This window comes from Corvus kubaryi, unplaced genomic scaffold (assembly GCF_017639235.1).
Source record: "Corvus kubaryi isolate FWS band 111438036 unplaced genomic scaffold, C.kubaryi_AGA036_p1.0 66, whole genome shotgun sequence".
Classification (NCBI taxonomy): domain Eukaryota; kingdom Metazoa; phylum Chordata; class Aves; order Passeriformes; family Corvidae; genus Corvus; species Corvus kubaryi.
The window spans coordinates 31,944,609-31,972,330 of record NW_024582054.1 but is presented as its reverse complement, the minus strand read 5'-3'; the positions used below and the strand labels follow the sequence as shown (position 1 = coordinate 31,972,330).

The 27,722-nt window shown below is 40.5% G+C and overlaps 1 protein-coding gene across 3 annotated transcripts in view; it reads left to right on the top strand.

Annotated features, from left to right (window-relative positions):
* The first annotated feature begins 1,025 nt into the window (after positions 1 to 1,025).
* The window catches only part of ARID4A (AT-rich interaction domain 4A), a 47,549-nt gene continuing 20,852 nt past the window's right edge, over positions 1,026 to 27,722 (top strand). For 2 of the 3 annotated variants that reach the window (XM_042048106.1, XM_042048103.1), the window contains exons 1-11: positions 1,026 to 1,105; positions 1,713 to 1,774; positions 2,991 to 3,101; positions 5,450 to 5,515; positions 6,440 to 6,530; positions 15,996 to 16,075; positions 16,178 to 16,272; positions 16,848 to 16,980; positions 18,346 to 18,425; positions 20,131 to 20,207; positions 21,670 to 21,836. In XM_042048106.1, the coding sequence (XP_041904040.1) occupies positions 1,769 to 1,774; positions 2,991 to 3,101; positions 5,450 to 5,515; positions 6,440 to 6,530; positions 15,996 to 16,075; positions 16,178 to 16,272; positions 16,848 to 16,980; positions 18,346 to 18,425; positions 20,131 to 20,207; positions 21,670 to 21,836 (906 nt within the window). In that variant the 5' untranslated portion in view covers positions 1,026 to 1,105; positions 1,713 to 1,768. Of the gene's footprint in view, positions 1,106 to 1,712; positions 1,775 to 1,816; positions 2,053 to 2,990; positions 3,102 to 5,449; positions 5,516 to 6,439; positions 6,531 to 15,995; positions 16,076 to 16,177; positions 16,273 to 16,847; positions 16,981 to 18,345; positions 18,426 to 20,130; positions 20,208 to 21,669; positions 21,837 to 27,722 lie in introns of those variants that run through there. The other variant, XM_042048104.1, reaches the window with a different exon arrangement.

Sequence of the window (27,722 nt, the reverse complement as noted above, 5' to 3'; positions counted from 1 at the left end):
GTTTTTATCATAGGCTTCAGTCAGTAACTCCCACTTATTCAGGTCAAAGCCCTTCTCTAAGACCAAACTCTCTCAGAGGACCTCTGCACCGTCCAAGCTGTACGTCCAGGCCCAGACACCACTAAAACACGCCCACACGCCTCCCTAAAAAAGCCCTCAGCCTCCTCCACACTGGTCATCCCTGTCCTTGCTGCGTCTTCCTGCAGAGGGAACCGTGCGGAAGCGCCCAGGCAGCGAGAGCCGGCCGCGTTCCCTCCCCACACGCGTCACGGGGATGATGAAAGGCGGCGGAGCTGCGCCCTCCCCCGCGGGAAGGCGGCGCGGGCCGGCAGCCCCTACCTGCACCCCGGGTGTGTCTCTGCGGGGCGCTCGGGCCGCCCCGGCGGCTCCGCGCCCTCACGGCAGGCGGTCCCGGCGCCTCCATGGCGGCAGCTCCACTTCCGGGTCCGGCCGGGCCCACTCCTACGCCATCGCCGCCGCGAGCGGGGTCGCCACCAACACCCAACGACAGGGTCACACCGCCGGGAAGAGACGCGGTACCGCCTCAGCGGACCTCCGGATGAGCCTCCCGGCCGCTCCCTCCGCCGATCACCGGGCACTCCCGCTCCTCCCTCTTCCCGCGGCCTAAAATGGGAAAGCGCCGCGCACAAAATGGCGCCGGCGACGCCGCGGCCGCCGCGCCTGCGCGCCGCGCGCGCCGGCTCCGCCCCCTCCGCCACCGCCACCGTCCCGCCCCCACCCCGTCCTTCCCCCTCCCTCCCGCCCATCCCTCCCCGAGCCAATCACATCGCGCCGTTGCCCTTCCGGTCTCCGCCGTCCACCAATCACGTGCGCCCGGGGCCGCGCCGCGGCCCAATGGGGGTGCTGTCCGCGGCGGCCCAATGCGCGCGGGGCGTCGGGGCGGCGGCCAATGGGAGCGGCCCCGCTCCCGCCGCTTGTTTATTGGGGCTCGCGCTGCGGGGCGGGGCGGGTCCGCGCGGGCGGGGGGGGGGGGGGGGGCGGGGGGGGGGGGGGGGGGCGGAGCGGGGGCCGCGCTCAGCCGGGGCCGCCGCCGTCTGCGGAGGGGCCCGGGCGGCGCGGGGGCTGCGGAACGAGGAGTTCACAGGTAGGAAGGGACGCGCGAGGAAGAGGAGGGAAAGGAGGAAGAGAAGGAGGAAGAGGAGGCGACGGTGGCAGAGTTGCGGCTGCCGCGCCGCCGTCCCGGGGGAGGGGACGCGGAGCGGCTCCGGGAGCTGCGCTTTAAACCCCCCCCCCCCCGCCCCCCCTCCCCCGCCCTGGGGGAGCGCACAGGCGCGCGCACAGCCCCCCTCACGGACCGGGACCCCCGGGACCGGGACCCCGCAACTCTGTCCCGATATCCCCGGGATCGGCCCCCGCGCTCCCTGGGCCGGGGGGCTGCGGCGCCGCCCCGGGGGGCGGGAGGCAGAAGTCCGGGAGGAGGAGGGGGCCCGGCGGGGCCGCGGAAAGTTGAGAGGGGGCCAGGGCGGGTGGGGGGCGGCGGCCCCTGAGCCCCGCGGAGCAAATGGCGACGTGACACACACCGAGCGCGGGGCCGCCCGGCGGGAAGCGGCGGCCGCGCTCCCTCGGCGCGGCCGGGACGGGCGGCGGCTCCTTCCCTCCGTCCCTCCCTCCGCCTTCCCCGGGCTCCCCCCGCCACCCTTCGCGGGGAGCCCCGCGCTCAGCCCTCAGCCTCCCCCGCTCTTGTTTTGCAGTGTTTCCCGTGCGAGGAGAAGTCCTGGAGCTGGAATCGCTCACATAACCCTTAAAGATGAAGGTAGGCGGCTCCGGCGGGAGCGGGGATCGCCGCCCTGTTCGCCCGCCGCTCTGGAGATTTCATTTTTAATCGCTCTCTGTCTGGGCACGGCAGCAGCGGGAGAACGCGGGGTTCGGTGCGCGCTGTGAGTGCTGCTCCTGCTCCCCAGCGAGGTGCAGGTGATTTAAAGCTCTCACCGCCGTGCAGGAGCGCTCGGAACATCCTCATCGCCTCTGAGTTGTTGTTGTTGTCCTTCGGGCTCCCGTCTTTAAACGCTTCCTGTATCAGCAGCTGCTATGGCAAGTTTGTAAAACCACAGCTTTTGTCCCGCCTTTGCTGTTGCCGGTTTGCTCAGTACAAAGGCTCAACAATTGCAGTGTAATTTACAAAACTTTTCCCTTCAGAGTTGAAGGAAATATCTAGTTAAAAAAAAAGCAAACCTGTACATATCCTATTTTATTTTAGATTCTGCACTGATTGCCTGTCTTGATAGACATTTTCAATGTGGTAATTTTGTCCTTGTTTATCAGTTGCAATGAGCACAGTAAAGTGAAGTGTTGAGTATTAAAGTTCAGATTAAGGAAAACATGATGAATATTTCTCTTTAAAAATGCACAGGCAATTAAGTTTTGATAAAGGCATTCCAGGAAAGAAAAATACTTGTTAATAGCTGTTTGAAAGATTGCAACAGATTTCTCTAGAGGTCTCCTTTTAGTCACCAGGAAAGAAATCCTATATATAGAATGTTATAGACTTAATTGTAAGTGTTGGGATGACACCAATCTCAAACGTTTAAATAATCTGTGCCTTGGATTGCTTATAACTGAAAAAATAACAGCTGTCTGTTATATTGCCTTCTCACAGTTGAAATATTTCCCTTTTGTATAGAAACCACTTGAATTAATAGTAACTCCTTTACTTTGTTGCCCTTTTATAAGGAGATGTCCCAAATATCAATGAATACCCTCAAAAACATTTCTGGGATAGGCTGACAATGAATTGACAGGAGGTGTGTGTCAACATCAGTGACAAACCAAAACTTCCTGTAACTTGTTTGTTGGGTTCTTGTTTTTTTTTTTTTCCCCTTTTGAAAAACTCTATGATGGCAATCTCAAGTACAGTCACGGTTTATCAATTAAAAGTCAACAGGTCTGAAAGTCTAAGTGTAAAGTTAAATGTATAATGATGCAGCTGTAGCTATAAATAAGAGCTGAAGTTTGTTTTTGTTTCCCTCCAGGCAGCAGATGAGCCTGCCTACCTGACAGTGGGGACTGATGTCAGTGCCAAGTACCGTGGTGCCTTCTGCGAGGCAAAGATTAAGACGGTGAAAAGGCTTGTGAAAGTCAAGGTGAGTGTGCTGAGGCTGCTGCTGGCTTTAGTAAAGCATTGTGCTGAAAGGGCTGTCACAGGAGATCCTAGTCCTGAAGATTAAAAAATGTCCATCACTTCACTGTATGAATTTTAAACAACACCTAAGTGGGTTTTTTTTTTAATATTTTGTTGTTTGGTTTGGGGTGATTTTTTTTTTGCTTTATTTTGAGGGGGAAGTTGTTTTTTAGTTACATTTTTTAGTAGGATGCTGGAACAAAAATGAGCTTTCTTGTTCCTAATTTCCTGACTGCATTTGTCTTCTGTTTTCGAATGCATCAGTTTCCCAGCAGTAAATTTTGATGTCACAAATAGAGGATTATGGCTTTACATGAATAATAAGGAATAAGAACAACCTCTTCAGAAGCAAAAGTTCCGTTTCATACCGACTGACACTCTCACTTTCACAGTTTGGAACTCAAGAGGCAATGCCAAAATAAGTCAACAGCAAGAGAGATGGCAATAATTTGTTTCTTAGACCAGGTTTTAGCAATGCCCAGGGTAATAGTTAAGTTCTGAGAATCTTGCTGCAGCTTCTAAAGCAGCGTACCCTGCCTGTAGCTGAATTTCTGTGCATGGATAGTATTGGCACGTAGTATTCATTCGCATTTAGAGGGATTTTGCCAAAACAACCGAAAGAGAAAGTTGTCATTGTGGTGTTGCAATACTGTTGTAAATGCTACTATGTGAGAACAAGAACAAAATGTAGTTAAATACAAGCTAAAATTAAAAGTAAAGTAAATATAGAAGCTGTTGTTCTGCTTTGTCTTGTCAAAATCTTCCCACTTCCTACTTTAGTGTCTGCTGTCCAAGATACATAAATAAAGGATTACTGACCCAAAATCCCCCACAAATTGAGGTGAAAGCTGCTTTTTGTAACTATACATTCAAGCTTTTGTGTGCTTTAATGCTTGGATCGAGTAGAACAAGCCATCAGCCTCTTCAGTTACATATATAGATCATATCACTTTATCAGAGGTCTTTTCATCAATAGCAAAAAGTAATTCAGATATTGGAGCCTTTTCCCTGTTCTTAATGAGTACTTAGGGAAACTTGTGGTGTTCTTTGAAATCTGTGTTAATGAGAAGCTCTGTAGGAAGCAGTGTGCAGGTCTGACAAGCTTGATTTTGTCTGCATCTTTGGTCTGGTAGAGTATTTAGCCTGTTAATAGGTAGGAGTTTCTTTTTCTCATTAGAATCAGTTGTTCCTGTTATCCACGATAAGATTTGGAATTACATGAGGCTGCTGTGACTTGGTGGAAATCCTGTCGCTGGATCTCAATTATATTATAACAATAGAAGTTTTAACAAGCTAAGCCTGATGCTGTAATTAAGAGTGTGTAGGCACACCCTGGCACACTTGCCAAGAGTGCAGAGAGTCCAAAACGTCCAGTGGCCTTTTCCTGAAGAGGAGGACAACCTGTATTCATCCCTATGCAATTTTTATTTTAAATTTTATATCAGAATAAAGTGCATTTTTAACCTGAATGTGTGTTAATACCGAATGCTGTTTTGGCATGCAACTGGTGGTGTGTTTATAAATACAGCTACAGTGTGGTCTGCTTGGAGGATAACTGGGGGAGCCAGAAAACTGGACATCATTATCAAAGCAAGCTCCTGGAACTTCTGGTTCCTGAAAGCAAACAGAAATTTTGGAATTTTAAAAATTAAACTGCACAGGCTGATGTTCACTCTGTCTCCTCACTGTTCCCTTCTAGAATGTAGGATTTTAAAGGGAGAAGCAGAGTTTAGTTATGCTGTAACTGATTCTTATTTTCATCACATTTGTAGTGTTCCACATCTTTGCCATAACGACTTTCCCTTGCTCAAGGCAGCAGAAATGCTGATATTGCAGGCAGTTTGGTGATTTTTTGATACATATTTAATAAAGAGAGGTTTTTATTTTAGTTGTAGCTTAGTATTCAAAGTGTTGTCAATGAAATGCTGCAATTGAATCAGAGAGAACAAAAATCCCTGCTTAATCTTCTCATCTGGAAGCCCAGTTCCAGGGCAACCCAGGTTTGGCCTGGGTTGTGTCAAATTCTAAACTCACCTGAAAATGTATTTTCTTTGCTTTGGAATGACTGGTGTTTGATTTGCCCTGTTCTTTAATTATGGTGTTTCAGATTAAAAATTAAATGTGATATCTGGGGCTTCCTGTCAGTAAAACTGGCCATGCCAAATGTGTTCTGTTTGGTAACATTTGAGTCTGTTTAATTGATAATCTTAATGTGGGTAATAGTGTCTTTATATGTATACATTTTCTTATGCTTTTTGTGTGCTATTAAGAAGTCAGATGCATATTAACAAGTTCATGAATATCTTTCAGGTGGTCTTGAAGGGGGATAACTCAACTCAGTTAGTGCAAGATGACCAAGTGAAAGGACCTTTAAGAGTATGTATATTGCATATGTATATTGCCTTCTTTTGGTAATCACATAAATTTCTATAACTCCTTAATTTTGATGTTGTTTAGGTGGGTACCTGTTCTTCAGGATTGAAGTCAACAGAAGGAGGCTCATCTCTTTAGATGAGATGGATTTGGAGGAATTAGTCTTAATTTTTGTAGCTTTGTGGGCTATTTATGCTTTTCTGTGTAGTGTACTTGATCACAGCTTTGCCTGCACAGGGATTTTTGTATCTTCTCATAAGATGCAAAAGTTCTTATAAATAATGAAACATCGAAACTTCTCAGAAGTAATTAGCAACTTGCATGCCAAGCCATGTTCAAGCCCATTAGACAAGAGTAAATACAATTACTCAGTGTTTTAGAATAGTTGATGTATTTTATATAAAAATGTGTTTGTTTGTATTTTCATTCTGTGTAACAGTTGTGTGCTAAAATGCAGAGCTGTGTTATACACACTGAATGCAAATAGAGCTCTCCAGAGAAGGTCATCTTTCTTGTATTTGTCTTTTCCCTGTAGCTCCTACAGGAGCACCAAGGCTGCTACTGAAATTCTGATCTAGCTGACAGTAGAACTGTATTTAAAGGATAAGAAATAGTAGTAATTGAATGATTATCCGTAATGGATTAATGACTTTGGATGTTTGGTTTTTTTCCTTCTGTTTCTTGAGATGTCAAAGTCATGCTGGAATTAAATGTTCTGAGTTCCTTAGTGCTTTAGTGTCTACTTGCAGTTCAGCCTTCCTGCTGAAGGACCTTTGTTCTTACCTGCTGAGTAACTAAACTTTCAAAGCAGCATTTGGCTAAACTGAGTCTTAAAAAGTAAATCTGGCTTGCTGGGAGAGTCAATGTGTTTTTCTCAATTTTCTGGGTGAGGGCTTCCATGTAACCTTGAGCTGCTCCTTGTTGCAGGTTGGAGCAATGGTTGAAACCAAAATGCCCGATGGATCCTTTCAGGAAGCTGTTATCAGCAAGCTGACGGATGCCAGTTGGTACACTGTAGGTGAGTGGCCATGTTTCATTTATGGGCTGTAATCTTTGAACAATATATTTCTTATTATAGGTAACAGTGTCAGTAATTACATCTTGTATTGCACGATCTGAGATAGTTTTTGGAGGGGACTTTTTTTAAAGTTGTCCACATCTTGATTCCTTTTCCATTTCAAATAGGATAATAATTAATTGATGTTCAGGGAGGCTTTAGCATGGGTAATTGCAGGGCTGAATAATGAAGTTTTATTTGACACAATGTACCTGTAATGATTGCAGTTGCACTCACTGAAATTCAGAATAATTTTTGCAGATTTTAAGACATAAACCTTGTAAAATCATTCTTCCAGTTGAAAACTTGTGGCATGAAATGAATGACTGAAATATGAGCCTCCTTGCACTGTGTGCAAGGTTGTACACAAGGAAAACATGGATTGTATCAACAGAAGGCAGAATCTATTTCTTTTTAAGAGAAGAATTAACATACCACACAATAAAAAGAAAAGAGGAGACATTCATTTATAATGTGAATAGCTGCTTCCTTTAATAAAATTTTCAAATAATGATCTAAAGTGAAATAGTAAACTACTCTTCTCCTTATGTTGGAGGCTCATGTGGTGTTCAGTTATTGAAATAGAAAGTTCAGAATGTAGGGGCAGCGAAATGTCAGTGTTGAGCAGGAATTCATTGTAAGATCCATTTCCTTATTTTAAATAATTCTGATCTCCAGGTTTTTCTGAAACAGCTTTAAAACAGAATGACAAAAGTCAGCAACATTCAAGTTACAGTAGATAAGCAAATAAAAAAGGACAGTATTTGAATCAGAGAGCTTTGCAAGCACCCATCCTTCTTTTGCACAACTTTCTTACAGCAGTGGAGCCTTATATTCCCTAGTAGTTGCCTGGAAGGAACATGCTCCTGTTAATTGTCCTGTACATGCTACTCTTGGGTATTGCTTTGGAGATTAGTACTTGTAAATTTAAGCTCTGTGTTTCTCATTAGCTGCCTTGTGTACCAAATGTATTCAGCTTTACTTCATATTCTTCCATCCTCTCTTGAGGAGTCCTCTGTCCCACGAACTCTTAATTATTTTGGTTCATTAACCCCTTTTTAAGATTTAAATAAGCTATTTTCAGTAATTCAGCATTCCTTTGCAGTAGGTGAGGTTATGTTGTCATTGGTGGGATCAGGATAAAGCTCTGTGGATAATTTGGAAGGATTTATCACTTCATGATGATTATTGTTAGTGAGTGCTTTAATGCTGAGCTGGTTGACAAAACTCACTGTTCTTTGCCTCCTTCTTCAGGATTATAAAATTGCTGTAAAATTGTATTGGATGTCAGGTCAGGGATGAAAGGCAGGATTAATTTGGAGTGTAGAAGATTTAAAATCAGTTTAGTACTATGATGTGACATACTCGAGGTAGAACACTGGGCCTTTAACTTCTCTTTACAGTTTTTCAGAGGTTCACCATTCTGTTACAGAAGTGGTAAGAAACACAGTCTTGCACTAACAATTTCATTGTTTATGAATTAGCATTTTAATTTTAGAGCTCCAAACTTATTTCAATTTTCAAGTAACAGTTTCAGCTAATTCTCTTTGAATTTGGGCCAGAGGACATATTTGTCGTCTTATATTTGACACGTGAACTTTAAATCCCGTTTGGGGGATGAGTTTTGTCCGGGTTTTCTTTTTTTTCCCCCTTTTCTTTTGAGCAGTGCACTTCTGCCAAAAAAAATCTACACTTGATGAGCAGGAAATTTGAACAGTGAATAAATGCTCTGCCCTGTATTAGTGGATTGTTGTTTACATTTAACAACTTGTTGAACTCTCCCCAATAATGTAAGAGATAAATCATGCATGCCATGATTTTTACTTCTTACATTTATTAAAGTGCAATTCCTCAGAAACTTGAACCAATGGATTAATTAACTACTGTAATTTTCTTTCCCCAAAAAATACTTTTTGACAGGCAGAATGGAGAAAATAAAACATGTTTTCCATATGCAAATGTGTTAAGACTGCTAGGGTTTTGTAAAAATTTGGAGCTCAGGGGGGATTTAAATAATCTTATGGTAAGTGAACATGCAGAGCTGTAACATGGCACTTTAACTATGAAAATACAATTGTAACACGTTGGATTTAGATATTAGGCACATATTTGTTAGTTCTGTGTGGTGGGTTGCTTGTTGGAATTGAAAGCATGGGTAATGTTGACCAGAGTAAGCAGATCACCAAGTTTGTGTCATGGTTCTTTTGCAGTTAAAATTGGGAAAGCGTTCTAGGTTGAGTACAGGAATACTGACGTGTGAAAAATAAGCCTTATCTTTTGCCTGCTCCTTCCATTGTGTCTTTGCAGAAAGTTTTGGATAGATATGAGGTGTATATTTATGTCGCTGGTAAAGCGTACAGTTGAATTGGATGTTTTTTTAATAGCTGGTGGGTGTGCTGCTCCACAGCCTTCCTGACTGATGCAGTCACAGCTGAAGAGCTGAGAGGGAAGTGGATTTAACAGACTCCAGGTTTACAAAATGCCTTCCTGAACATTTTGAGATGGAAAGCACGAGGGAAAGCTTGTATTTCAGTCGTTTGTGCTTTTCCCTTACTATTTATTTTCTATGTTATCTAACATCTCTTTCTAAGTGATCTAAAAGCAAACTGATCTCTGGCTGGTGAAACCAGTAATATATACAGGCAAACATTTTCAGAGTATTAAGTACAGATGTGCAAAAAATTGCACCAAAACAAACTGCCTGCGTGTCTAAGGAGAAGTGATGATGTTCACTTTTGCATATCAGGTTATCTGTTTCATGTAGGGCTCTAAAGTAGAAAAGTCACCTGAAACGACTTTGCTTTGGTCAATAAATTGAACCAGTGGAAGTGCTGATCTTGCTATAATAGGCTACTTTGCCACCACTATAATGTAAGAGTCACAGTTATGATCAGTTTGTGTATTTTAACAGTATCTCCTGTCTATTAATGGTGTTCATGTACCAGAATAAACAAAGATTTATTTTTATTGTAGCTTCAACAGAGTCACTTTTTGACCTCTTTTTATATGATAATGATGTTAATTTAGCCATGTAGTCCTATGGAACTTTTCAGCTGTGATTTGGAAATATTTTTTGAAATTACCTTTGAAATTCAGCTTTTCAGTGTAAGTAGTTGAAGAAGCAAAAGCTGTTTGGAGTGGAAGTTTAACAGTGTCTGGGAAGTGCCACTGCACAAGGCAGCCCTCAAATCCAAGGTGGTGTGACACTAATAGGGGTTTAAGTTCTTTGGTTAACAAATGGCTCAGCTGGAGCTGATGATCTTACTAAAGTGATTCAATGATTTGATGATGTTTGTCTTTAGAATGCAGTTATCTAAACGGAACTTCCTTAATTTACAAATTACAAAGTGCTGCGTTGATGCTTTTGAAGTGCTGACTATATTGTTAGGTGATAATTGCATAGAATTAAAATGGTCTGTCACATCAAGGTTTGAGTTACAGTTTACTGAGTGTACCATCCACCTGTTTCTCTTAACTTGTAAAATGCTTCAGGTAAATACTGAAAAAATGTCTGAAATGACTGAAAAACAAAGAAACCACAACCCAGACCACACCTTACAAAGTGCATAGTTGTATTTTCCTTCTCTCACACTCTGCCTGGAGTCTTACAAGCATTACCAGAATTTCAGAAAACAGAAATCCTGACGTAGATGTACTTTGAGGAAACACTTTTGTATCGCTTTACGCAGAACTAGAAGTGATGTAGTGTCTGTATAAAAGAGAGAAACAGTATTTCATTTGAGCAAGCATCCAAGAGTTGCTGTTAGAATGGCCAGGTTTATATTGCCCCATGTCATCTCTCCTTTCACAAAACTTAGGTCAATAATCTGTATGTGCTTAGGTCTCTTATTATGTAATACAATAATTTCTGCAACTTCAAACAAGATTCAACAAAAACAGATCAAATACATTGAGCCTTGTACTTTGCTAGGTAAAATAATGGAAAAGTATTTCTAAAGAAAGAAATAAAAACCTGTATTAACTTTCAGTAATGTTTCCTCTGAAATGAATAGGAAATAGGGACTCTCAAAACAGTGAGAGGCCTTTGCAGTTTCTAGCAGACCTTGCTGTCAGTTACTGGGGTTTTATGTACTGTTTAGAGTGAAAGGGAGTGTGATTCCTTGTTTTTTGAGATTTCCGCCTTTCAGACGCACTTGTGAGGCACCTCAGTGAGTCCCACAGCTCTGCTGGTGGCTTCTTCCTCTCATGTAATGCTGGTGGCAGTTTCCAGGAAATGCTGAGTATGTTCTGAGAGGAGTTAAGAGACCTGAGTGCTTGTTCTGGGAATGAAGCATAGTCTCAGCCAGCAACTGCATCACTTCAGGTTACTGCGGTTTGGTCATGGAAATTAAAGATACTGAGGATTTTGTTTTAGTCATCTTTCATGTTCCATGGATTTTGAAAATTCCAGTTCATAATTCTGAGGATATTTATCAGCAAATGAACCAACATTGATGTACCAGGACTTCAGGAGCAGGGTTGCTAACAGGAGCTATTTATAGTCAAACTTTCCTATTTTTAAAAGAAGTTTTCTTTTGATGCTTTGTGGAGATATTTGTGCTAAGAAGAAAAATAGGCTTGGTTCTGGGTACAGTACAACTATAAGCTCTTATTCCAAGGGTGATGGAAGCTCTCAGTGCCCCCACAGCCAGCTGAGTCCATCATGCCAGAGACCTGTTTGTTTGTCCTTTCAAACCTTGACCAGTCCATGTCCTGTGCTGTGTGCCAGGCACTGGTCATGTCTGCAGGGCTGGTCTGACCAGTTCCCAGCATCCTGTTGAGTTCCACGTGGCAGAAGCATCATCTCTGGGCTGTGTGTGTGTCATCCAGGAATCCAAAACCCCAGGTGTGGCAGGGGAGCTGTCCAGTTGTCTCCACTGGTATTCTCTACCACCATGACCCACCATAAATTTGTTCTTTTTGTCTTTAAAATTTGCCTGCGTGGATTTTGAGGAAACCCCTCAAAATTTGCCCAGAGCCTTTCCATGGGATGTGTTGTTTAAGTGCACCTGTGGCACATAAAAATGGTGCAGTGGCTGTTGGTTGCTTTCTGGAGAACCTAGGACAAAAAGACCAGCACCATGTTTTGTGCTAACAGGTGAGTAGAGAAGCAAGATTTTGTCCTGAAAAATAGTATTTTGACAGTAGAACCTTGTTACAAATCAACAGAATTGAACCCTTGGTTATAAAACCACCTTTGTTACAATGTGAACTGAGTGTTAAAAATATTTTTAAATTGTGTACAAACAATACTGTAGGGAAAGCAAGGATGTGGGTAGATTTTTTTTTCTCTAATCTCTTTATGTGTAACAATAGTAAGATTAACATTTCAGAAAAAGCAGGTTCAGACAGCAGGCTTTTGTCTGTGAGGTGATAGTTTTCTATGAGTAGACTCAAAGGCCTCTCAAAGTTCCCTGATTTCTGGTATATTTCAAACATATATTTGTAATAGGAACTGGGGCTCATTTAAAATCGTTTAAAAAATAGTAAATTTGAGTCGTGTAGTCTCTCAGTAGCACAATACAGTGCAGTACTTATTCTTAGGCCCTTTTACAGATGAATCAGTAGTACAGCCCTTGTCTACAAGGTCATTCAGCAAGCACTGCACAGCTCTTGGTTCTTTCTATATTGTTTCCACAGGTGAAACCCAAATATCTGCAAAATCTGCACACATTTGTCGAGATACTCATAGATAGCATCTCTTGTAGTTCATAAGTTGCTACTTTGCCAGGCAGCCAGTGAGAATAATTCAGTGTGCACAGTGACACTGGAGCACCTATAATTTGTGGTATGTACTTTCATTTCATTGTCTTGGTGACTTAAAAGTTTCTGAACTGGGTTGGGGAATGAAACAAAATTGTTTCCTTGCAGTGCAGTGTAGAATCTCTCCTGGTTTGGGCAGCAGCAGTAACACAACTTGTTGGATTTGAAGTTTGCAAGATGCAGCCTTGAGGGTTGTTTTCCCTGTGCACTTGTGTGTCACAGAGCTGCCTTGTCCTGGGTAACACTGGTGGCTCTGTGTGGAAGTCATCTTGTAACTACTATGAGGATGTTCTCTCTAGAGTTCTGCTCTGTTCTCCTTTTTCTGTCTCCTTTTTTTTTTTTTTTCTTAAATCTATTTATAATATATCTATATATATATTTCTAAATAAGATGTAGTCAAACTGATCTGCAGTATTTTGTGACAAGCTTTTTCAAGTTCCTAAAAATGATTTTGATAGTTGACTTGTTAATATTATATATTTAAATACATGAAAACCAATGTTGAGACAGACTTATTGTAAAGACAGGGTTAGTATATTTTTGCTGATGGTATATACAAGTCTGCTGCAGACAGGAAATGGAAGATACCAGCTCATCAATAGTGAGTTTAAAGTTGCACATTTTACTGTATTTTTGAGGTACTCAACTTTTAGTCAATTTTTTTTTAACTCTTGGGACGTGTTGTATTGATTACTGGTGGGAAGTTTGTTTTTATTTCCTGCCATAGATTAGGGTTGTGTAGATTTTCACAAACAGGAAAAAACCAATTCTGTTTCTTTCCTATTATAATAGACAAGGTTGGGGTGCAGCAAAATTCTGAAAATTTCCATTTTACTGTCACTGTTTCAATATGCTCTGTATGGAGCATATTGGACTGTGTTCTTGGGACTAGACCAAGCATTATGGCAGAGACTGTTCCTCCAGGTTGTGCTGCTTACTCATCTCTTTTCCCCTTCTGTCAGTGTTCCTCATTAAGGAACATGTTTGGAAGAAAGGGCTCTGCCCGGCAGAAATGTCACTTTTCTTCTCTTCATTCCCGCGCTGTTCTGTTGCCTGTTCGGGTAGCAGCGAGCAGTTCCCTGGCTAGTTTGTATCCTTCCCTTCCCAGAAATCAGCTGCTGCACCCTGTTTCCCCAACAAGCCCCTGCCCACCACAGGATGAGGCAATAGTAGGACCTAAAGGGCTTCTGCTTTTTTACACTTGTTTCTTTGGAAAGACAAGACTGTAATTTCCTCTTTTGAGATGAGTATCATGACACTGTAAACACATCCTTTGATGACTTCACTGTGTGTGTGTATGGGGAGATGTCTCCTTGTCTTCTGTTCCTGTTTCCTGCTGTCTCCCTGCCCAGTGGATTCTAGAATACAACCTTTAGGGTTTCTGCTTTTGAAGAATCTGGAGTTGTAGCAATAACCTGTTGAAGGAATGAAGTAATTAATGCAAGTTATTCAGTGTTAATTTAAAAGTTTTTAGTTTGATTGTTAGTTCTAGGCATTTTAACTAGAGTTAAACAGCCTTGCTTCTGGATGAGATTAAAAAGAGGAATGAATTTGCAGCTTAGAGTATATTAAGTTCTTCTGACACGCCTGTTATCACAGCTTCAAAATATCTCATAGCCAAAAACTGCCATCTGCCTTACTGCTTATATTTACAGAATCCTTAATATTTGACACTGTGCTTTGGAAAGACATTCCCTTAAATCTTCTAGGACTAGAATTAAAAAGTCATGCACAGGGCGACATGAGTATGAACAGTACTTTGGTGTAGCAGATTTTTCTGAAGAGTGAAATGGAAACCACAAGCCCTATTTAGTTTGAGAAAAGCTTATATTTTTAAAGGGGCTGAGTTCATCAGTGTGAGTTTTTGATTGCCCTTTCAGTAAGGCACAGTCAAGTGTTTTCCCTAGAGGAGAAGCAAGTTTGAAGTAGCTACAATTATGAAATACTTCAAGCATCATGATTAATTGGAGAGACTCCTCACTTGGTTCCACCTTAGTAACTCAAATAATTGATATTTTTGTATGACAAATGGTGCTATCCTTTCTCCATTGAAACTTAATAAAGTGATCACTTATTTAGATAAGGAAATCTTCCTGTTTATGCTGTTCTTTTACAGTTTGTTGTTCTGTAAAGTTGTTTCGCTCCAAGCTGTGCAGCTACGCTGGCAGTTGCAGGTGCTTTGCACATGTCCACAGTATAAATTGTTACTCTTGTCATGATTTCCTTATGTGTCTTAATTTGAGTTTAGTGTGTTTTACTGAGGGCGTTTAATTAACCTTCAGTATTTATAACATTTTATCTTTTAAGGATGAAAACCTGGTATATGTCATCTAGTTTATGAATAGTTTGCTTGGTTTATCCCTCTCCTGGACTAGCTTTAAATAAATGGGTAGAGCTTCCAATTTTGGAGATAATAAATAAAAAGAAGCAGTTTAGTTCTAGTGTCAAGTATCAGGTTCTGGTTGCTTTTCTTCAATCAAGTTACCTGTTGCCAGTCACCAGCCATTTGTCCCCTAAAATGATTATTTGTGAAAATTTAGTAGTTTGAGATTCTTGGATGGGGAAAAGTTAGTTGCTTTGTGTGTACAAGTGTTCTAAGCCATTAAGATAATTCAGTAGTGGAGCATATGGAGCATACCACAGTAGTATTTACTCTGAAGATGGAGGAACCTTAAAGCTCATCTTATCCAGCTTAATTAATTTTATAAGTATGCCAAAATTACCATACTGCTATGTACAACACTTGAAACTTTCTTCTTTCCCCTTACTGACTTCCCTAGTGGACAAAGCCTGTTTCAAGTAGTTTTAATTATAGAGCAGTGTTTTGCACTTTGACCACATACAAATAAACTTGTTCCTTGCTGGGATTCCAGCCTGCAGCTACCTGGGCTCTGCTCTTTGGAGTCAGGGGGAATTGGTAACTTTGCTTTCCTTCTCTTCAAGGAAATTTTCATGAAGTGGTTTTAACTAAACTGAAGAGTAGATCTTTCTCAGGCAAAGCTTGTAGTAGCCTCATAGCATTTCAGCTTGCTTCTGCTGTGTATTGATGGAAATTGATGGAACTTCCTATTCATGAGATTTAACACAGCAGGCAGGAGGTGTACTGACTATTCCTTATAAAGTGGTCAGGCTTGGAATTGCATGTTTCCAGTATTTGTTTGTAAGACAGCATTGATAGTGTAGCAAAAACTTACCAGACACTTGTTTTTCTTGCCATTGACCTGTCTTTTTGTGGGATTGCTCGTAGCAAGAGGGAGAATGAAAAGGTACCATATTAAATAGAGGTATAAATAAGGAATAAATTGACAGGGTGGGAAAAAACCCCACAAAACTAAACAAACCCCAAAGATTGCTAGATAATAGTAACTGGTGTGCAGCCAGGGGCTTTGGTTTGAAATGTGCAGTTGTGTTGATAAGAAGGATGTCTAAGTTATGGAGAGACTTCTGCATCCAAAGCCTTACTTTGTACTGGCTTGAATCTCTGTGTGAAAATCTATTTGCGGACTGAATCCTGACTTTCCTTTTGCTTGTGAACTAAAGAATGAGTGAATAGAGGCTTGAAAGTCATGTTTTAGAGAATGTTCTTGATTGTGAGATAAACAGTAGACTTGGGATTGAGATCTGATCAGTTTGTGCTGATGTGTTTTCTTGGCTTCATCCTAGTTTTTGATGATGGTGATGAAAGGACCTTGAGACGAACTTCATTATGCTTGAAGGGAGAAAGGCACTTTGCAGAAAGCGAGGTAAGACAGTGGAGGACATGGAATCACAACCAAGTAGTTAATTAATACCTTTTTTATAATAAGATGTTGCAAACCAATGTTGTTTCCCCCTTTTCCATGTAGACACTTGATCAACTGCCACTAACCAATCCAGAGCACTTTGGAACTCCAGTTATTGGGAAGAAATCTAATAGAGGGAGAAGATCTTCTCTTCCTGTGTAAGTTTTGACAGTGTTCTGTTTTTCATTTAGTGCCCTTTGCTAAACCTGAGGCAGTCCCACTGAAGTTGCAATACTCTGAATGCTCTATCACCTGAATTGTGTGCAAAGCTGATAGACATGGTCATATGCTAGCAATATTATAAAATTGAAGATTTAGTATCCTTAAGGCCATTTATGCTTCTTTCATGTAATAGGAAACATAATAGGCTTTTAAACCTTCTTTATACTACTATATGCACAGTAAAAAAAAAAAAAAGGTGCGTTTTAATTTTTGGGGTAGAGATCATTTCTCTTTGCTTCATGTTTGTGCACAATCAAAACCTGAGTCATGTCTGCAATTCTAACATGATGCTGTTGTGAAATACTACTACTTGAAAAGAATTTCTACTGAATTCCTCTTACAAAGTGCACTTAGTATTTAAGTGTATTTCAGGCAATTTCAGCTCTTAAAATTTTAACTTTGTTTTTGAAACTTTGCAAAATAGAAAGGAAAAGTCTGCTTGTAATCTGGTTGTGCATTCAAGTAGTAACTTAAGACAAACTTTAAAATATTGTACATTTTGATAATTTAGTACTGAAGATGAAAAGGAAGAAGAAAGTAGTGAAGAAGAGGATGAAGATAAAAGGCGCCTCAATGATGAATTGCTTGGCAAGGTTGTGAGTGTGACTTCTAATTCAGAGAAGGCAGACTGGTACCCAGCTTTGGTGAGTTCCTTTTACAGCAAAGCTGTGAATGTAGTCAGGCTAAGCTCTACTCCCATTGCTAAAAATACAAGTGTTTTGCAGTATCTATGAAGAGTAGGAAAGCAGAGATTAACATTTATGTGTAAGTTACTGTTTCATGGTGTTAAAGTGCTTTAGAACTGCTTATAAAATGATCAGTGTGTAATGATACTTTTCTTCTAAAAATAAAATATGTTAGGACTTGCACTGCCAAGCACTTAAGAGGATCTAGATCTATGAATTTAATTGCAGTGGGATTTTAATTCTTTTCTAAATGTAATTGTCTTTTCTCCTAGACTTACAGTTTTATGAAATACTCATTTCCTTGATGCTTGCATTTGCACCAGTGGTCAGTTACTCTAGGAGCAGATGTTGGTGGTTATTTGTATTTGACTGTCACTAAATGATAAAGGTGTTCATTGCCGTTGCTGATAATAAATATACATTAAATAAGTCCAAGTCCAAGTAGACTTGTACTGTAAGGTAGACTCTTTGCATCTCATTGATACACATAGAAAAGTTGACATGTGCCTATTAAAAGTTGCATTCTGCAGAAAACTTTTTGGTATTTTCAGACATGGTGTAATGTAGGGTGAATAATTGACACTGCCTTATCCACCTGTATATACCTCAATTTAAAATGTGGTATTGTACATGTTCTGGTTGTAGTTCTCTTTATTAATGACAGATTTTTGCTAACATTGTTCTTAACTGGTGGATTAAGTTCCTGGAGGTCATATATTTGCATTTAACATTTTCTGCTCATACATGATCTAGAGCAAAACAAACTTGTTCTGTTAGTGGTAATACAAATACTGCAAATGCATTTTTATCACTTTTTTTAGACCTAGAGATGAAACCATTGTGGAAGGATGTGTGGAAGGTTTTCAGAGTGGTTTATGTTATCCACACCTCAATAAACAAACCAAAAAACCAACTTATGTCTCAGTTTAAATGCCAAAAATGAGAAACTGGTATAAAATAAATGGGTTTGTAACTTTTTAAATAGATGCTTTTAAAATGTGTGAACAAGAATAAAAAAACCAGAGTGAAGGAACAGGGTCCTGTGATGTGACCTCAGTAGATTAGTTTTGAGTTTCCAAATGAAATTTTAAACTTTTGGCTTGTACATAACAAGTCAATAGTTTGGGGTAAATTACTTCTTGAAATTTGTTGTTGTTGGCTGTAGTAGTATAAATTGAAGTAGGTTTGTTTACCCAATACTGGAAATATAATAGAAGAAACAGAAAACAGCTGTTTTCCTGCAGTCTTTATTTCTTTCCTTTCAAGATCAGCTTTTTTTTTGGTTTTTTTTTTGATAAAGGAATGTTTTATTTGAATCTTCAGGTTGTGTCACCGAGCTGCAATGACGACGTCACCGTGAAAAAGGACCAGTGTTTAGTTCGATCCTTTGCAGATTCCAAATTGTAAGTGATAGCTCACTTTGATTAGATGTCTGTGGGAGGGAATTGGGAAACTAATCACATATTGCTCCTGAAGACATTATTTCTTCCAAAAGGAAAAGCTACAATTTTCTGTAATGCTGGATGGGCACATTTGGCATTCACAATCTATTTCCAGCCGACTCCTTCTGTGCTTCCTCACCCTTCTTTCCATTATGTGTAACAACAAGAATTCATTGAATCAAGAAAGTTTCTGGTGCTTCTTCATTTAAAATATCAACAACTTGAAAAAGCGAAAACATCCAGGTGTTTACACTTTAAATCATTTCTGTCCTTTAAAGTGTGAGTTTTGGTTTTAATTATTTCCCTTACTGCCTTAAATTACCCTCTTTATGGGTGTCTGTTGTAGTAGCGTGGCTATCTTTCTCATTACCTCCAGTGCCCAGATGTTCATAGCTGTTTAGGTAGTTTATAAGGGTTTAATCTACTTTTTAATAGAAAAGAGATTTTTAAGAGACTTGTTAATTAAATTGTTTGCAGAATCTGAATAATATTCCTGCAAAAAGAAAGAAAGGTCCTGTTAGTCCATCCTCCACTCCAAAAGGGAGTGGGAGGAGGGAGGGACGGAGTTGTGTATCTTACTTAGGGAATAATATATTCATAAAAGCATGAAGACTGGGTTTTGGGGTTTTTTTAATGGCTGCTCCCATTTATTTCTCTTCATTGTACTTGCACTGTATCTGTGTCAATGTCTTGTAACTAAAAACTTCCTTGCCAAAGGCTGCTTGTCACCCTCCTTTCTTTCAAAGTGAGCAGTTTTTGATTTTTGATAGCCATGATTTTGAGTAGGTTGCAAGACTTAGTTCATTTTGGCCTCTTAATGTAGGCCTGTATCATCAGCCTTCTGGATAAGCCTGGCTCCTTCTATACTGAAGGTTGAATGTTACTGGTAAAACATCTAGATCTGTTCTGTTTCACTTCTGGGTTTTTTTGCCCCCCTCATAGCATGATAGCTTTATCTTCTGAAAATGGCAGCCTCTGATTCCTGAGGTTTTACTCCAGATTTTCTGAAATAATAAAAGAAGAAGGAAAAAAGAAAAAAAAGTATTAGACTAACTCACTTGTAAGGCTTTCCCTGCAGTTTGGTTAGGATTTCTCTTGTAACTCAGTGACTGGATATCCAGTATGGCTTTGGAACAGAACAACCTCCATATGTTTTGCTGTGAGAACACTTCTGTAATTTAAAAATTAGAATCAACTGTCTATCAATGCAAATCTGTGAATTGGCTTCACTGTTGTTCTGTACTAGTAAAAAGGCATTTTGAAAATAGAGGACTTGCTTCTGTCCTCTTAGCTAGATCCTTGTTTTGGAGAGCAGCTGTTGATTCTTGTGAATATTTTCAGTTCAGAAAATTATTTTTGCCTATGTGTTTTACCTTTGCAAATTTGTGCAGATAAGCTTTTAAAATAAAGAACATTTACAATTTTTTTCTTTATTATTTAAGGATACTTTAATGCCTGAATTTCAAAGACAGGTTGGAAACTTACCCAGGGTATCTTACTCTTGTATTAGGACCTACAATAACAGGTGCCTTATGCAATTAGTTGTTAGGAAGGGTCTTGCAAATGAGCACTAAAACTGGAAAATCTTAGAAATTCCTGGTTTTCTATGTCAAATGTTGGCTTTTCTGTGATGTAAAAATAATCACAAAACCTTATTCTTTTACAGTTACTCAATAGCAAGAAAAGACATTAAGGAACTAGATCTTCAAAACTTACCAAAATCAGAGTCCTCTCCTAGAAAAGGTAAGCTAGAATCAGTTCAAGGTGTTTAAAAGAAGTAACTTCATACAAAGCTTCTTTACCATTTGCAGAAAAATGATGACTTGTTCATTTCTGATAATTGCTCTTGGATATTTTGCAAACCTTTTTAAATGGGATAAATTAGAGAAACTTCAGATGTAGTTGCTGCCTTATTAAAATACCACCTAGTAGAAATCTTCTTTATTTGATTTTTATTATTTTGATCCAGTCCAAATTTGTGGAAAATGAATAGAATATTTTCAGGGTAGTCTGTTTGAAATGTCAGTGAGCAATGGAATATATAGTTACCTCTCCTAATGCTTAAATTTTGTGCTATTGCTCAAAACACTATTTACATTAATGATACTCAGACAGCAAGGTGTAAACTTCATAACAACAACAGTCTGTGATTAATACGTAATTTAAAAATACAGTTATAGAATTTGATGGATGGATGAATGGATGGATGACATGGATACCACAATCCATCAAAACATGAAATGTGTTAAAGAGAAATGCTTAGATTTTATTTATTAAAAATTAGAGTAAAAAATGCCACCCAGCAACAAAAAAGTCCCCACTCAACAACAACAGTATCTGGTTTGAGTAAAGGTGTGGAGCAGCTCCTTAACAAGTCAAGATTTAAAATGCTTCAAATGAAAGCTTGAGGTAGTTTTGATTGATATGTCTAATATTAAATGATTTCTCTTCTACTTTGTTCTTAATAGCTGTTTCACAGTACAAGAACTTTAGAACAGCCAAAAAAAAATAGCAGATGCCAGGTTTGAGATAAATTGGAGAAAGGGACTTTTTTCCCCTTTGTGTGCAGAACATAATTGGGTTGTGACGTTCCTTGCTACAAGGGAATATTTTGGAACCAAAGGTACTAATGGTTTCAAAAAAAACCAGGAGTTGAGACCAATGTCTGGAGGTTTTTCTGTCAGCAGTGTTAAAAACTGGTGCCTTTTCTTCTCCAGTAACACTGAGCAGTTCATTGCAGTATGTTCTTCTTTTGGGTGTTTTTCTGGCTCCTTTATTAAAGTCTTTTATTGTGACTGAGGGGCAGATTTTGGGGTTATCTGGGTTTGTTTTGCTTTGTTGTTTTCCACCCTTAGAGCACCTCTTCAAGGAAAAGAATTTGAGGTATTACAATTGTACATGTGTGATTTGTGCCTGTCCCATCAGTCCTTTGCTCACTAATATGTTTTTCCTCTGTTCCAGACATTAATGTCACATCTCTCTAGGCAGTGGTTTGTTTTCTTTTTTTTTTTTTTTTTTTTTTTTTCAATCTAAGGCATGATGATATTTTGGAAAGAGCAAAGTAAGCCTTTGGTGCTTGATCTGTGATTTATTCATTGCATTTAAGTTCGTGTTGTGATTTACAAGAAGGTGAAAAGGAAATAAAAACTGCTTTGTGACTCTGAATGCTGCAGATGAGGTAAAGCCAGGGCCCTTTCTTCTGCAGGGCTACAGGAGGCAACCACGTTTCTCAGCACCAGGGGTGTTCCTCGGAACTGGAAAATGGACATCAGTGAAATTCTGGAGTCCTCCAGCAGTGATGAGGAGGAGGGAGCTGCTGCAGAAACTGATGAAGAGGAACAAAAAAGAGAAGAGAAAACTGAAGAAGTAGCGGTGAGTCTGGACAATTTGTCATTTTTTTTAGGGATAATTTAATAACTTGCTTGCCTGAAAATCCTGCACTTTCCAATATATTATTCTCAGACTTAGCTCACTTCAGTGTCTTTTCAGACCTGTTCATCTTCTCTCTGCTACAGTTGTGTTTATTGGGATTTGTGAGCAGTGGCAACTTGTCTCCTGTTACCCAGTGAAGAAACTGGAGACAAATCTCAGAAACTAGGAATTCAAGGCAGAGAAGAGTGAAAAGTTCTGGGTCAAAAGAAAAGGCAAAACCAAAAAACTTATGTTGAGCCCTAATAGTAGTAGTTCCACCTTCAATGCAGTATCTTTGTATTTTTCTTTTGTATTTTCCTTTGTTATGTAGGTTATATAAAAAGTAACTTTTCTCTGAAAACAGTGTGATTTGAAAAAAAAAAAAGACAAAAATTTCAAAAGCAGGAGGTTGACTGAAACTGTGAGCTAATTCACAGGGCAGTAAATGCTGTTTAGAGCAGTACAGGACTGACCTTCTTGTGTGTTAGGTTGGGAATCATAGAATGATGTGGTGGATGGACTTTTTGTCTAACGTGTTGGGGCATGTACAGATTGGGAGAGGAATTCATGGAGAGCAGCCCTGTGGAGAAGCACTTGGAGTTCTCATGGTTAACAGGCTGGACGTGAGCCAGCAACGAGCACTCGCAGCTCAGAAAGCCAAACGTGTCCTGGGCTGCATCAAAAAGAGGATTCTCCACTTTACTCTGCTCTCGTGAGACCCCACTGGAGCTTTTTGTACAGCTCTGGGGTCCTCAGCACAGGAGAGACCTGTTGGGAGTTGCTCCGAGGGCTGGAGCCAGGTTGGGAGAGCTGGGGGTGCTCATCTGGAGAGCAGAAGGCTCTGGGAGAGACCTGAGAGTCCCTTCCAGTGCCTAAAGGGGCTCCAAGAGAGCTGGAGAGGGACTTTGAACAAAGACATAGAGTGATAAGACAAGGGGAAATGGTTTTAAACTGAGAGAGGAGAGATTTAGGTTAGACATCGGGAAGAATTTGTTCCCTGTGAGAGTGCTGAGGCCCTGGCACAGGTTGCCCACAGAAGCTGTGGCTGCCCCATCCCTGGAATTGTTCCAGGCCGGGTTGGATGGGGTGTGGAGTGCCCTGGTCTAGTGGAAGGTGTCTCCATGCAGGGAATTAGAACTGGATGATATTTAAGGTCCCTTTCAACCCAAATCATGGAATGTGATTCTATGATTCTCATATGAACAGTAAAATGCTTTTTCTGCATTGGAATATTTTAAGTGGCTCCTTTTCCATAAAGTTAGCCAGTTTCTTCGTGCCATCAAAACTGTCGTTAGAGAATTCCCTTCTATTTCTGCTCCCTGGTTGTAACCTGGATGTTGGAATTAGAAGCATGGGCGGAGGTGGGGGGAGGGGGGAAGGGAGGCACTGCGGGATTTTTTGGTTTTCCCACCGCGCCATTCTCACAATACACCGTGAAAACATAAACCGCAAACCCCAAGCGCGGTCTGTGTGCTGGGAGGAAGGTCAAACGCCGCTTCCCTTTCCCCTTCCCTTCCCTTCCCACCCGGAATGGCCGATGGCGCTTGGCGGCGGCCTCGGCGTTCCCAGGGCAACCGGGAGCGGGCGCGGCGCAGGCGCGGGGAGCGGCCGCGGGAGCCGGGGCTGGCCGGGGGCTCGGAGATGGGCTGGCCCTTCCTTCTGCCTTTCATCTAATGCCTCGCTTTCTCCTTAGTATTACTGTTTCGTTTTATTAATTTTTTGGGGTGTGTGCGAAAGAGAATGTAAGTAATGCCGGTTAACTGCGGCCGCCGCGCGGGGAGAGAGCGAGCGCGAGCGAATATTTGGAAGTCAGGCTGAAAATATGTCCAGGCAGTGGGCAGATTAGATAGAAAGGAAGTAAAACCATTTTACGTTTGAAAGAATGCAGCTCCTAGGTAAGGATCGTGTGCTTTAATCGGTGATGTGAGCGTGGTGGTTGGGGATGGGGGTTTGACTTGGGTTTCTGATCTGGGAACTGTCTGGTGGAGCTTGCAGCCAGGGAAGATCTTTCCAGGTAAAAAAAAAAAAAAAAAGACAATAAGAATCTATTTTTAGGTGTGAATTTTATGCTTCGATATCAGTGTTTTGGAAAATGGGGTAGATGTCTGTATGGGAATAATGGTATGATAAGATAAATCTAAGATAAATGTGTGCAGAAATGTAAAATCCTCTGGGTTTTTTCCCCTCTGTTTGCAGTGAAAAAGACTGAATAGGCCACATTTTGCAGGGTGTGAACTGTTGCAGTCTGTATTGCTCTGTCTGTATTAACACTGATCAAAATTGCAGAGTATCAGTCACTGAAAATCAAGGATTGCCGTACTAGTTTTCTAATATCCGTTTTTATTATCGTTTTTCATGCCTATTGCATAAAGTGCTGTGTGTTTCAAACAAAGAAGGGGGAGGGGGAAGCTTGGTGGTTTAAAAAAAAATAAAAAAAGGCATGCCTGTAAAAGAAATAGAGATTTATTTTTAAAGAATGTTGTTAATGTAAAATAGTGAAGCAAAGGATTCCAGACAGGTGGATGTGCTGATAGGAGAAGCTGTGGAATCCATTATTTCCAGGTGACAAGTAGGCATGTAAGGTGAGCATCTTCATGCTGGAGCTGTGTAGCAGAGGGTAGATATGAATCTTTTTAGATAATGTCAGAGCAGAACTGTCATGATTGCCCATTAAATCAAATTCTTGATTCAGCTGTTAGAATACATATTTTTAATTGTGGGCCGTGCTAGATATTGCAATAGACAACATTTAGGGAATTTAAGGAATTCCTATTTTCTTTTCCCCTAGAGAGGCAGTAATAGTGGCTGCAGAGAGAATCGACAAGTGAATGATTGGAGGGTTTTTGCCTGTATTTGATTACAGATGCTGAATTACTGAAATTTTACATTTTCTAGAGTGCTTCCTTTTATTAATCAAGGTCAAAAATAGCTTCTGTCCATCCTCTCCCAGAATATTCTCAGTGGATTTTTTTGTTTTAGAACTGTAATTGGTTATATTATTAGGGATGGGAGCGAGATTATTAAAAACACCTTTTTATTTCCCCCCATTCCCATCTTTTGATATGCACAGCAGCTTTGCTGTCAGGGCCTGTCCAGCTGCTGCCCAGCCATGATAGGCCATCATTAAATAATCAAATGGACACAGACCTACTTAATATGTAATCACAGGATAAAGTCAGTCAGAAAAGTCTAATTCTGGAATGGAAAGGATCCTATTTTTCTGAAGTAGGATCTTTTATAGTGATAATGGAGCAGAGAGATCTGCTGTAGCTGGTGACATTAGATCCTGCCATTTTTCCAGTGGCTGGGTTAAAAATCTGCAACTTTGTTTTGACAGAAACTGTCTTCCTAACTGTGTTGCCTTTTATGCCATCTTTAAGAGGTGGTAGAATTGGTACAACCAGGTTTCCAGGCTTTACATGGCTTTTGTAAGCTAAGGAGGGGGAACAAATTTAGTGTTGGCTTGGTGCTTCTCCTCCTCATCCGTGGTGAGTGACTTGTGTGGTCCAGAGTTGACTGGGAAGGAGGACAATGTGGAAATTGCTTGTCATGAACTCTAACAGGGATTGCATTACACAGAGCTACTCAGCATGTTCAAATTGTTGGAATTTTGGTAATACATGGTGCAACTCAGGATTATTTTCTGTTAACAATTGAGGTTTTAATAACGCATTTCATAAAAAGTGAAAAACTCCAGAGGTATTATACAAAAAAATTCTTGATCGAATGAAGATTACAAGAATCACTCAGTTAGTTTGACTCCAGATAAAAATCTGGATATTGCTTTTGGTTCTTACCCAGTCTTCAACATGTCAGAATAAGATAATTAACTGTGTTTGGAGGGTACATTTGGCTGTCAATGCACTGCAGCTAAAAGGAAAGAGAAAATCTTAACTCCAGTATCTCCACATAGAAGTAAAAGCTTTTGGAACATTACCTGATTTTTATTCAAAACAGGTTGTATCTAGTACTGTATTTGCTTGTATTTAAGTTGTTTTGTCAGGGAAAAAGAAAGAAGAATCTAATCTAAACATAACGTAGTGAAGCAAAGGATTCCAGACAGGTAAATGTGCTGGTAGGAGAAGCTGTGGAATCCATTGCAATCCATCACGTTTGTTTCTCAAGCTTAAATATTCAAATACTCCCTGTTTTTACAAGGGGATGTGTAAACAACATTTGGTTTTGACTCTCAGTCTCCCTGTGAGCCATTTTGATTCCATTAGAATCAAGATCTTAACATGCAGTTATTTGAAATATCTTTTCAGTATACATTCTTAACAGATACATTCACTTAAGACCAGAGTAAAGGCAAGGAATTTCTTCAGAAAAAAATTCCAGCTAGCTGGTCTCCATGGCTCATTGAGGGAAGAGTTGTAGCACATCCAGGTGTTTGCTTAGAGGGATTTTCTTTTTGGCTTATTTCTGACAGACACCTGGAGGATGTATGTGTGTAGCATGTTTAACGGGGTCTGTTCATTTAACGTTTTTAAGGTTCTTGCATCACAACGGCATCAAAAAAATCAGTCACAATTGCTTTACATCTTTGAAAAGGGAAGATGCCAGAGGCATTTTCCAATGTTCCTATTCTGCAAATAAGCGAGGATTTCAGTTCTCATGATAAGTTGTTACCATATATTTTATTAGCATTAAGTCCATAAAGGAAGGATGAGAAATCCATGATGTGTTTTAGGAGGCTTGAAATTCCTACAAATAATTAGTAGACAACTATTACAATATGTACATTTTGCTTCAAGATAATTCTTGTTCCCCATGTAGGCTTTGCTCTAAGTAACTGTGGGAGATCATATAAAATCAAACCAAATTTCCATGTCTGTTGCAACCTATTTGTATTTTAAAATAACATGGAAATAGCTGACTCTAGAAGTTAAGTACAGGAAAACAGTAATTTCAAAGTTAATGAAGGGTGATATTCAGAAAGAAGTGGTTTATTAGATACTAGGAAGAAATTCTTCCCTGTGAGGGTGGGGAGGCCCTGGCACAGGTTGCCCACGGAAGCTGTGGCTGCCCCATCTCTGGCAGTGTTCAAGGCCAGGTTGGATGGGGCTCGGAGCAACCTGGGATAGTGGAAGGTGCCCCTGCCCATGGCAGGAGATGGATCAAGATGGTTTTTCAGATCCCTTCCAATCCAAACCATTCTAAGATTATATGATTTATATATATAAAACCCCCTAAGCAGCTGTGATGTGTAATGCACAGAATAGCCTTTAAAAATAGCTAAACATTGATTAGCTAATCCTCCTTCTCATGCATGTGTGCATTTGTAGGAGTTCTGGCTACTGTGAAGCACAGCCTGCATCATACCATGCAAAAATGTTCTTTAAAGACTTTCTTGCTCACAGTTTTATACAAACAGGCATTCTCAGAATGTCACTCCAAGAGAAGTTGCAAACTGAGGCACAGCTCTGGAGTGAGTCATTGTTGGTTTGTGGAATTTCTGGTTCTTGTTGGTACAAATTAACATTTTAAGACCACTGTCATCTCCACGTGGTTTAAATCTCTTAACTTGTTGCAATCAGTTTAATTCTTGTCATTTCCTTAATTAGTTTTCAAGCTTGGCGTTAGAAAGCAAATGTGCAAGTGATGAAATCGCATTGAAGTACTCTGAAGCAACAAAATTACATTAACTGTAATTCTGGCAGCTTGTCTTGATCATCTCCTCCTCTGAACTCCAAATCCTGTGTGTGCTGTTCTTCCTCTTCACCTGCATTTCTTTCACAGAAGCATTTATGGTCTTGTCATTCTATTTATAACATGAAAGAAAGATCTGTCCCTGGTAGCTCCACCTCGTATTGCTTGAGTTCAGGGTGTACGTGCTTGTAGGTAGAG